Here is a 12,024-nt window from a genome sequence, read left to right on the forward strand (position 1 = left end):
CTCGTGAGGAGCATTTGGTCCCCATGTGGGCCCTTTAGAACCACCTCCACTGGGAATGGTCTGACACACCCCTTACAATATGCGCTGCGCCATGAAATTCCCCTAGAATGTGCGCCTGGGTTAGTATGTAGTCTAGCCTAGAAAGACTTTTGCGGGAAGTTGCACTATAGGTAAACTGCCTGGTATATAGGTGGTGATGTTGCCATATGTCCCCCAGGCCCATCGTACGGAGGAATTCCCGCAGTAGTCTGTTCATCGACCCATCGCAGATCCTCCCAGGATATCGAGGTTGAGCGACAAGACATCGTTCATGTCATCTCCAACTACCAATCGTCCCTCCGGTTGTTCGACCAATATCGATTCTATGGCATCCAATGATTCTGGCTGCAGTTCCAGGGGGCATATAGGGAACATAAATGTGACCTTCCACCTTCCCACAGCCCACTTATAACAGTAAATCACCCCAAAGGGTCTGTCCAGAAACCATCCCGGATGAAGGGGAGGGATTTCTACCCAGAACGCCAATGCCTCTGGACCCGGAGGTATATCCCGGGGAAAACGACTTGAACATGACTCCTTAACAACGACCTGAACCTGAATAATGAGTCTTTTAACCACTAATGCATTTACAACCACCAAGCCTTAGCAAGCATTTACAATGCAATGGTCTCGGCATTATTAAAGGTAGAGCTATTGGCATTGCTCTTGCTCGTGACTTTTTTTTTAAAAATCATAAATAAATGGCATTGTCATTTCCATTGCTAATAACTGAGGTGCATCATCACAGCTGTGTGAATAATAACAGCTATGAGCCCGTGCCTGAGGTGCATCATCAGAGCTGTGCGAATAATAACAGCTGTGAGCCCGTGCCTGAGGTGCATCATCAGAGCTGTGTGAATAATAGCAGCTGTGAGCCCCGTGCCTGAGGTGCATCATCAGAGCTGTGTGAATAATAACTGCAGGCAGCCCTGCGCCTGCGGTGCATCATCAGAGCTGTGTGATTAATAACTGCGTCAGCCCTGTGCCTGAGGTGCATCATCAGAGCTGTGTGATTAATAAAAGCTGTGAGCCCGAGCCTGAGGTGCATCATCAGAGCTGTGTGAATAATAACTGCTGTGAGCCCGTGCCTGAGGTGCATCATCACAGCTGTGTGAATAATAACAGCTGTGAGCCCGTGCCTGAGGTGCATCATCACAGCTGTGTGAATAATAACAGCTGTGAGCCCGTGCCTGAGGTGCATCATCAGAGCTGTGTGAATAATAACTTCGTCAGAGCCCGTGATCCACAGAGTAACATGCTGGCTGTTTCCATAGCATAAACCATAGCTGCAGATCCACAGACTAACATGTTGTCTGCAGATCCACCGATATGAACCCCCTGTAACCCATCCTGGAGATTGATGTATGCCCTTTCCGGGGCTCTTTAAGCTGCCCCTTGAGGAGCCTGGCTGTTGGTTTTCGCACTGCAGTGGTGTTGGGGGCTTTGCTTTCCTTGTGTATGTGCTCTGATTGGGACTCGTCCGTGTTCGCTGTGCCCCTTGTGTAATGTTCGCTGCTGTTGAGTTGTCTTTGATGGCACCTTAGGTGTTCCTTTGTACCTTCTCTTGTTCTGTTGCCACAAACGTGTGCAGGTGGGAGTCCGGCATGCAAGCCGGTCTCAGTGGGTGGTTTGTCGTTCGTGGCATGTGAGCGGGCGGCGCCTGTTCCTTTGACTGCTCTGCTGCTGGAACGTCTCGCATTTGCTTCCATTGTTTTATGGCCCCCGGGCATTACTCGTGCCCTCGACCGGGTAGAGGCATCTGACCCCTCACCTCAGACCCCTGCGTTCATGGTTTCATGTCTGTAACCCCGAGCTCCGCCTGGGGTCTTCTGCTGTTTGGGGAAGCTGGCGTGGGGTGCCCACACTTCCACGGGGTGCATGGGGAATTGTAATGTACCAAATGACGCGAACTATTTTCGGTAGAGAAAGTGGTTGAAAAACTGAAGCCTTGAACTGGGGTGAAAGAGGAGCGTGCGCTTGTCCTCGGGGCACGGGTCTGTAGGGCTATACTTGGGCTGCCCACTCTGAATGGTGACGTGGTGCGGGTGGGTCCGGGCATGGGGGACATGCTCGAGCAGAGAAGCTGCGCTCTCGCATTGGTGTTGTGCATGTATTTCCCAGTAATTAATACAAATGGATGCATACATGGAGCCCATCTCCCCTGCCTCTGAGGGCGGAGGTGTGCAAAGATGAATCTGTGTGCTCAGCGTCTGTGCATTGCTCCGTCAAACAATTTTGATATTTTTTTTCACATTCTGGAACTTCTCCCTTGACTTCTCCTTGCTGCTCGAACTCTACATCACGTGGGAGCTTGTGCAAGAATTGTTCAGACCGTAAAGTACATGTTTTGAACATCAGTACATGTTTTAAACTGTTCAAGGCTTTTGTTGTTTCTGGTGTAAGGAAGGTTTTAATATGTATTCCTTCTCGTGTGCGCGCCCAGTACATGACCACTGCTCCGGTTTAATGCCACAAACGCAGTGCCAGTCAGAACCCCGCCCCCCTCCCTCCCACGAGTTTGGGGGAGGGGGCTCGTGCCTTGTAAGATCATGGCAGTGCTTTCCTGCCGCACCGATGTGCGTTTCACTGTTGCCTGACCGCGGATCCCCCCTCCGACTTGGTGTTTCGGGGCGCACTCTCCATTGCTCTATGGTAGCAATGCCAGGCATGCCTCTTCCTATATTTTAAAGAGGTGTCTTTCTCACATCAGTGGCCCACCGTCCATGCCTATGCAGCACGCTTGTGTTCTTTCTGTCTCTCGCCTCCCTCCTCTCAGGGTCTCTCTATCTCTCCTGCCAGGCTCACTCGCTGCCCGCCTCAGGTTCTAATCATGTCCTGGAACTTGTTCCATGGAAACCTTGCTGCAGAGAGAGAAAGAAATGAGTGGGAAAGGGAGGCTTTCTCTGTTTCTGCCAAGTTGGTATAAATATATTAATAGGCAATCAGAAATTGCGTCAAACGCCCATAATCTGCTTGGTTGTTCGTGCTCCTTGGAGCTGTAATGTTTTAAATGCCACGGGAAGCGCATTCATGAAAACATCGCGGCCTATCAGTAAATCATCCTGAGAGAGGGGAGAAGACCAGGACGATGCAAGGAGAGGGAAGGGGCGAGAATGGACAGGGCGGGCGCGTGGGCCCTGGAGGGAGTCCGACAGAAGGACGAAAGTGCCGTGAGAGAGAAGCAGAGGTGACGCTGGCAGAAGTGCTTGCCTCTGCCGTTTAGGCTGCGGAAGAGCGGTGCGCCCCAAGCAAAGGAGTGTAGTGAAGCACAATCACGGGGGAGAGCTGTTGGGGGGGGTATACGAGGGAGGGGGCAGCCCTTTCTGCTTTCCAACTCCCCTCCGCGCCTGCCGACATATTACGGGCCTGTTACTGGGAGTTTTTTCGGGCACACCAAATACCTGCTAGACTGCGCCGGCACCGAGGCAGATCACACTACAGAGGAGCAGATGGCGGCCTGCTACAGGGAGAACCCCCTAGCCACCAAGCCCACGTAGTTGGAAGCTGGGCCTGCGCCTAGAGGAGGACGGGCCGCACCGGGCCCAGAGAACAGCCGGCAGGCAGGAAAACAGGAAAAAAATGGCGGCCGCAAGCTTCCGATTTTTTCGGAATCGGGGGCGTGGTTTTGCTGTTTTGAGTGACAGACAACGTCACTGTCTAAAGAACAGCAAAACGTACGCCCCCAAATCCGAAAAAGACGAGGCTAAATCGGAGTGACGCATCTCTCCTCCAATGGCTGGCCTCCGTTTAGGAAGCCAGCCAATGGAGGAGAGACAAAAAGAGAGGCGGGATAAAGCAGCCACTCTAAGTAACAATAATTCTCCGGACTTCCGGTCTTGGGGCCAAGCCTACAGTCCCTCGACTTAAAAACTACCTATAATATTATTATAATGTTTAAAATTACCTCATAAGGCCAGTAGATGGCACTCTTGTATTATTGTATATGACAGATTTATGATCAATGTACAGTATTTTGGTAAGTATTATGTGTGTGTGTATATATCTATATGGGATTGCAAGGGTATTGTTAGAGTTTAGGGTGGGCGAGGTTTTTTGGGTGGCAAGGGTAATTTGAGGGTTTTGGGTCGGTATGAGATTTTGGATGCAAGTCTATTAGGGTTAAGGGTGTGTATGGGTTTTTGGGTGGCAGGGGTAATTTTAGGGTGGATGTGGGTTTTTGGGTGGCAAGGGTAAGTTTAGGGTTTAGAGTAGGTATGGGTTGTTGGGATTGCAGGGGTATTTTTAGGGTGGGTGTATGTAGGTTTTTAGGTGGAAAGGGATTTTATAACATTAATAGTGAGTATGTGGGGTGTGCGTGGGTGTATATATATATATATATATATATATATATATATATATATATATATATATATGTGTTAAAACTTACCAATATTCATCTTACAACTCATGTCTTTTTGCATGGATGCCTTTATTACGAAATTTAAGTGTTTTACAGGTACATTGACCTTGAAAACAAGGAAAGTGGCTTGTGCGTTCCAAAGGGACAGAGCACCATAAACCCATTTTGATACTGGTGATTTAGTCTATTTTTTTTCCCGATTGAACCACAAAGGAGACAAGTTAGCAGAGTAAGCGACTGGCAGGCGCCTAAAAGCATGTGATCAAGGCTCTCGCCGAAACGTGTTGTGTGGAATTAAACCTGGACTAAGAATTTTGTGTTTGCCTACTTTTCTTCCGGAGAGCGCACTGTTATTGGGATTTATTGGGAGTTTTTTCCGCCGGAGTGTGTGCCAACCTTCAGGGGTCCCAAAGAGGAGCTTCTCCTCTTGATAGTATCTACAGCGTATTTATTTCAAAACACCAGCAACAAGTATCCAACGCGTTTCAGAGCCTTCCGTGAACAAGGAGCGGAAGGCTCTGGGTCCTTGTTGCTGGTGTTTTGAAATAAACACGCTTATTGTGGAGATATATATATATATATATATATATATATATTTACCTGTAAAATAGATACATTAATAGGGTAAAGGTATAGTAGTTGTAAAAAAAAATGTGGTTTAGACTAAGTAGTGGTTAAGGAGTAGTTGTTTAGACTGTAGTTGTTCAAATGGTCGTTGTTCCATCATACAACCGAGTTAACAGACCCGTGCTTGGAAGAATAGACTCTTAAAAGCGTTTACTGTAATGTAGATTAAGTATACAGGACAAAAACGATATAACAGGCTACTACTAACAAATCCTTTATCTAAATATCTTTAATTTCTTGCAAACAAATTGCAAATGAAAAATATCTCCATTTTAGCAAACTTAATTTAAAAAGTAGCAGTCGATCTATCAATTATAACTTCTTTAATTCACATGGTACTCTATATTGAAAACGACTTTATACCAAACATTCTAATTCCCAAATTTGAATAAAGTCCCTACATTTAAATGTAAACATCTGCCCCATTTCCACAGCACACTAAAAAAATATTTTTTGTAAGGGACTTATCGATACATTTCAATGATTTGTGCAACACTAGCAGAAACGCTAGATCAGTTAAGATGGGTCAGCACCATCCAAGTAACCAACACAGTGCCCACAACATACACGAACCCTTATCTTGCCATGCACTTGACCCAAAAACAGCAATTTCATGCAGATAGGAATGTAGTAAATAGTACTCACCTTTCGAGACTACAACGGACAGAATCAACAATCCACGGGTTAAAAGCAAGATAAAGGGAAGACAAAAGAAAAAAAAGAAGTGTCATAACTCAAACTGTTTTGAATAAGTATTTTCAGTTAATAGGTCATGTTCTCGTGGGACTATGTTGGCCAACTACCGATATAAGCAACACTGGGATAATCTTGATGAAAATAACGGCTACAATTTTACCAGGAGGAATACACGCCGAAAAGCACAATGTCATTTATCACGTATTATTATCGTGGAAAGCAAGGGCCATCAGTCACAATGTCTGGAGTAACAGTTTTGAGACAGAAACGCCTTGGCTTCTAAATAGGTGAATAAAGTGCAGTGTCATCACAATAGGTCTTTGCTTCAAGGAGCTTGTTGGCAAACCCAAGAGTTTTAATTGCCATAATTTAAATGCAGACCAGATATTGTTAGCAACATTTGGAACATTAATGCCCTGACTACACGAATATGGCTCTAATTTGAAATGGCGGACAAAAGCCAGGCATACATCTTTAAATCATTTTCAAACAGTTTCTGTAACTATTGCACAGAAATCGAAACAGTGAAATTCTGTCCAATGGGACCCAATTCAAATTACTAGAGCGAAAACAGTTGCGCCTGGAACAAATAAGCCATAATTACAACAAAGAGAGCCTCACACCTCTGCTATCATTACACACTAGTAAGCAATAGTGTATACTTAACTGTTCTAAAGCACTCAGGAGTTGATTTTTTAATTAACTAAAACACTTGGAATTAATGTTTCCTTAGAAATCCAAAAATCTCACAACCAAACCGGAACCCAGAACGGATACTCACCCTTGCTCAGCGCACCAAATGTGTTTGTGAGTTTTGCAAATAACTCATCATTCTCAAACTTATCCTCCTTGACTTTTACCCAAAAGCAGTTGTCAGAAAGTTCTTTCGGGGTGATCTATGGGTACAGAAACAAAAGAGTTTATAAAGCAAACACAGGGAAATGAGGCCGTACAAATCGCTCGGTACATATTCGATGGTTGAAATAAAGTATTAAATTGAACAATTCATTAAAATACTTCAACGGTTATACTACCAAATTTAAAGAAATTGTCCGTTTGCCTTCCTGTGGGACCTTCATTCAATAAAAAATGAATACACAAGTGCTTTTATATACAGGTTAGAAATATCATATGGAGGGTTGGATGAGGCTTACAAGCCTAAGACAGCAGACATTTGCCAACAAAGTACTCGTCCAAGCCTGCCTCATCTTCCTCCCTGCCAAATATATCCACTAAGAACTGAAACGGCGTGTGACCCGACGATCCAGTCCATGGTGGGCGAGTACGGGCCCAAAGCGCCAGCATGAATGTTGCTCGCCCAGATCCAATCAAGGCTCAGAAAGGTGAGCAACTTTGCATGCCAGACCCTTACCCCACCTATGGCACTTCTTAAAAGACGAGTGAGGAGCTTTACTGAACAGGGCCAGATTTGAGGCCCAAGCGAGGTGATGTTCTCCTTCTGGCCTGGCGGCAAGTTGCACTGGGCTTTGGTCTCTCGCAGGAGCTTGGGGACACTGGATATCGCAGAAGGGCTGCCATAAAAAGGCCACGAGAAGCGATGTAAAATAAACAAAAAGATGAAGACTGTCTGTGGGGGCGCCCCTCAGATGTATGGGATAGGGGCAGGAGGCACAGGCCAAATCAAACTGCACAAGGCCCAAGGGGGGGAATTCTGAATCTGCTAGGGAAGGAGAGGGTGGAGGTCTCATCAGAGGCTCGCCATTGGTGAGTACTATCAAGTCATAAGTTTGTATTAAGCACACATTTCAATCAAGGGTCTCAAAGCACCAGCGAAGGGAAAGGAAGACAATTAACAGGTGGGAGAAGAGCAGTCAAAAGAGCCAACATTTTTGCCTCCTCCGAAACGGCTTGTGATCCGTGACCATACGAAGTTGCAATGGAAGTTCATTCCGAAAATCAGGAGCTAGATGAGAAAAGGATCTATCCCCATTCCTGGCGGTAAGAATCCTGAGTGGAGTGAGAACATGTTTGGCTCCTGACCTGAGAGTCCAGTTGGGTAAATACCACAATTTAATTTGTGGCAAGGTAACTCAGCCCGTTTCCGTACATGGTCTAATGTACCATACAGATGATCTTGAAACTGATTCGCTTTTTGATAGGAAGCCAGTGAAGAGCTTTCAGAATAGGTGCCGATGGGGACTGTGATAGAAGGTTTAGCACCAATCTAGCGACGTTGTTCTGCAGGACTTGGAGTCTAGTGAGAGGCTCTTCATTGATGGAGGCCAACAGGGCATTTCCATAGTCGAGCCGACTTATGAGACCCTGGACAAGTGGTTTCCTTGATTCAACTGGGATCCACTGAAAGATCTTACCTAAACTTTGCATTAGTCCAAAACAGATGCCAGTGATATGGTTTACGTGATCTTTCATGAACAGCTTTTTGTCGAGCTAGACCTGTGGGGAATGTCCCCTTCCCCTTAGACTTGTGAGTTGTGATCTGCACCATCTGTAGCACATCCTAACTAAATGCAATGGACTATTTAGTGGACTCAGAGTATAACGCTTAGAGATTAGGTTGAACTCAGAGTTCTTTTATTGATCTCTAGGTCCCCCAGGGCTTTAAGTGGGCCGGGTCCTGCCTGTGCTCAGCACTGCAGCTCTAAAAAGCAAGTGCTGAGACGGGTCCCTATGGGGCTCTCCATTTTTGCCCCCACCCTCAGGGAGGAAAACAATCTTAACCCTGCAGCAGTAGCACTCTCCCCTGCCTTTGATATACTTCAAAGAGCCTCGTTATAGTTCTTTACCAGTCTCATCGTGTCACAACTGAAGCACTTTCAATATTATATGCAACAAAGCCATAGTTGCTGCTTATTGAACTTATGCAACTAACAACCATTGACAAGGTCAATAGTCCTAGCTTGTTGTAGGTGTAATGTTACTTGTTGTATTGTATAGCTGGATGCAATGACAGAAGCAGCAAAATACCTGTCGGGCCTCACACTATGCTAAGCACAGCTTTTTAGTTTACGTCTTCTTAAGCCACGCCCCTTTGAGAGACTACCTCCTCAGTTTTTTCATCCCACTTAAAGCCTTGGAGTTCCCCTTCTGTAACAGTGGGAGGAACTTCAGAGGGGGTCTAGGAACAGGAGGAGTCCACTGAATACTCCTTACTGCATCAGCGGCAATTGACCAGAATCCAAATGAATTTATCTGCTGTTGAGGGAAGATCCTCTAATCATTGACCAGGTGCTTGATTAACCCAGTGCTCCTGGGTTTGAAATCTCACAAGCTGTTTTGAAATTGTTTTTTATAAGAATTTATCAATACAAACAGTGACAGCAACGTAACATCCTCAGGTTGATCATAAAAGCAAAAAAGAGAACAAAAGAAGGGAATAGGGAGGGGAGGGGGAATAAGGATAGATACAGAGAGTCATCAGCACGCATACATGATCCAGTTCAAACAACATGCGTTGGCAAGTGTGAGTACAGCAATATGATAGAAATACTGCAGCTACATTATTATGGTAGTCAATGGTGGGGTTACCGATTACAATTCAAGGCTCCTCAATTGCAGAGCATCTAGATAGTTCGAGTGGTCAAGTTCTAATTCCTTGGACTATTACATTAATGACCAAGTTTCCAATATGCATGGCCTCTATTGCGTTGATACTGATGCTGGTGAGTCACAGTCCTGTTGGCGAAGCCAGGCTGTTGACAGTTCCTAAATGTGTCTGGGTCGGGATCTGAGGTGCATGAGTTCCCAAAAAGTAGATAGTTGTTCCTTGCAGTAGGTGATATCATGCACCCATGTCTTGATGGTGGGGGCGGGTCATCTGCCCCAGTGCATGGCCACTCTGCGTTTTGCCAGTAGGAACAGCATGGCGGTGAGGCGACGATGTGCAGGTGGAGTATCATTAACTTAGCCCAGAAGACCCATCAGGGGAGAGTAAGAGATCCCTTAACCGGTGATCATTTGAATTTGTGTACACACCTTCCACGAGAATAATGCAGCCTTTGGGCACTGCCAAGCAAGGTGAAGAAAGGAAGCCTGTTGGGAACTCCAACGTAAGAAACATGAGTTGGGAGCCAATCCCACTTGGAACAATTCTAGGGAGCACAGTAAGTGCGATATAAAAATTTGAAATTAACTGTAGTCGATAGTTCAGGGACAGGAACTCAAGCTGTTCGCAGCAAAAGTGCCTCTGTGCATCTGTGATGGCGGGGTCGGTGTCTGCTTTCCACTGCTCCAGAGCTTTAGGAACAGTTTCAGGAGAGAAGCACTGCATAGCATTATAAAAGCACCTTATTAATTTGTGGGGAGAGGGATTTGTAAGGTTATGTTCCAGCACCAGGAGGGTAGAAGGTGGGGTAGGGAATGTGCTGTGGAGTGCACCGCACTACGCTCGCAGCTGATAATATAACAGGGTGTAGAGAAATGTGATGGGTGGAGCCAAGCCACCAGTAGTGATGATAGGAACTGCCCATCTAGATACAGATCTGAGTACAGTTTTATCTTTTATTTCTGTGCACGGATAATGGCTCCTCTGTCTGAAAGCCGTGGCAGCTGGGGGATTATTGGCCAATGGGATACAGAAGGAGTTAAAGATGTGCGGGTTTGGCCTTTTTCCTCAAAACCTCCCACGCCCATCGAAGACTTTTTAAAGTATTTACCTCCGTTCTGGGGTTTTTATAGGGTTGGCAGAGTACGGTATTCTAGGCATAGGGGGCAACACATTCCGCTTCAATGGCTACATGCAGTTGATAAGGGGTCGGGTATATCCAGTAGTATAGGTATTAGGCTTGGGAAACAATAAGCATTTAGTGTCAAGTCTGAAGTGCCCATTCCATCATGTGTCAGTGGGATAGTGAAAAGTTCCCAGGATATTCTTGGTTGTTTACCCGCCGATTTTAAATTGACCATACAGGATTATAGCTGTTTAAAGAATTGAGATGTGAGAGGTAGTGGGATATTGGCAAATAGATAAGGGAGTTTAGAGAGGACAACCATTATCGTTATCGCAATTCAGCCACCAGTGAGTGTCTTGAGACCCTCATGGGTGAGTAGCGCACTTTATTAATCCTGTGATTGATTGATTGAGCTACAGATAGAGACAGTCTGGACCAGATAGCTGCCTTCTCCTGCAACCATGTCACAGCTCGACCTTAATTTGCACTCTACAATTCCTCCATATCATGACTGAGCCATATTACCACATATTTAACTGGACCGTCCACCCATTTCAACGGGTATTCAGTTGGAAATAGTCATGTACGTTCAGTGAGAGGGAATAATATGGATTTGGCCCAATTTATATGTATCCCAAAGAAACTGCCAAAGCGTATCACTTCACGCCATAATGGTGCTAAATTCTCCTTTGAATCGTGGGCATAAAGTGTAATGTCGTATGCATGCATTGAGATTACCAGCCTTCTAGTGTCAGAGCCAATGCCCCTGTTTGCGGGGTGCTGATGAAGTCTCGGCGCAAGTGGTTTTGTTGCGATGGCAAACAGGAGCAGCGAAAGTGGAATCTTTGGCGCATACCCCAGGAGAGAGTCAGAAATAAGCCAGTTTGGCCGTACCTGGGCAAAGGAGTGTGGTGTAAGCATACTTGTTTAATAAAAGGGGGCTGAAGCCAAGCCAGGCCAAGAGAGGAAAAGGCACGTTCAATCCAATGTATCAAATGCCTTTGTGGAGTCTAGCAGGGCAACTACCGCAGAAACTTGGTGTTCAAAGTAATGCATTACCACAAATAGAGTACGTAGATTGTGGGATGTTGAGCGACGTGAAATGAAACCTGGCTGATCAAGGCGTACTATCATGGGTAGGAGTGGTTGCAGTCTATTTGCCAGGACCTTAGCACCATTTTTTATTATCGTGGTTGATTAATAATAGAGGATGATATGAGTCGCAGAGGTTGGCAGGTTTCCCGGGCATGAGGAGCATAATAAACGTAGCCTTCGCAATGAGGGCAGTAAAACCCCCGTGGTCAGAGTGTCTTGAAACATAGCAAGAAGGTTTGGGGCTAGTAGGATGGCATATTCTTTATACAACGTAGTAGTACGCCTGTCTAAACCTGGTGCTTTGTACCCAGGTAGGCTTTGGATATAACCGGCACAATCTCTTCAGTAGTGATGGGCTCATCCAGATAGGTTTGGTGTGCCTGATCAAACCCCAACACATGCACAGTTTAAAAATATTTGGACAGTTCAGACACGCTCGGTGTTGGAGCTGCGGAATATATGCGACCATAGAAAGATGACATAACAAACAATGCCATCGGAAAGCGAACAGAGTTAGACTCCGCGTCGAGCAATTCAGTGACACAGACAGAATTTCCA

The 12,024-nt window shown here is 45.8% G+C and overlaps 1 protein-coding gene across 1 annotated transcript in view; it reads right to left on the minus strand.

Annotated features, from left to right (window-relative positions):
* The window catches only part of DIAPH1 (diaphanous related formin 1), a 1,046,618-nt gene that overhangs the window by 296,693 nt on the left and 737,901 nt on the right, over positions 1 to 12,024 (minus strand). Inside the window, exons 17-18 of the mRNA XM_078653498.1 lie at positions 6,504 to 6,618; positions 5,672 to 5,680 (exon numbers count right to left, since the gene is read on the minus strand). Coding sequence (XP_078509624.1) covers positions 5,672 to 5,680; positions 6,504 to 6,618 — 124 coding nt within the window. The remainder of the gene's footprint in view (positions 1 to 5,671; positions 5,681 to 6,503; positions 6,619 to 12,024) is intronic.

Source organism: Lissotriton helveticus, chromosome 7 (assembly GCF_964261635.1).
Source record: "Lissotriton helveticus chromosome 7, aLisHel1.1, whole genome shotgun sequence".
Classification (NCBI taxonomy): Eukaryota; Metazoa; Chordata; class Amphibia; order Caudata; family Salamandridae; genus Lissotriton; species Lissotriton helveticus.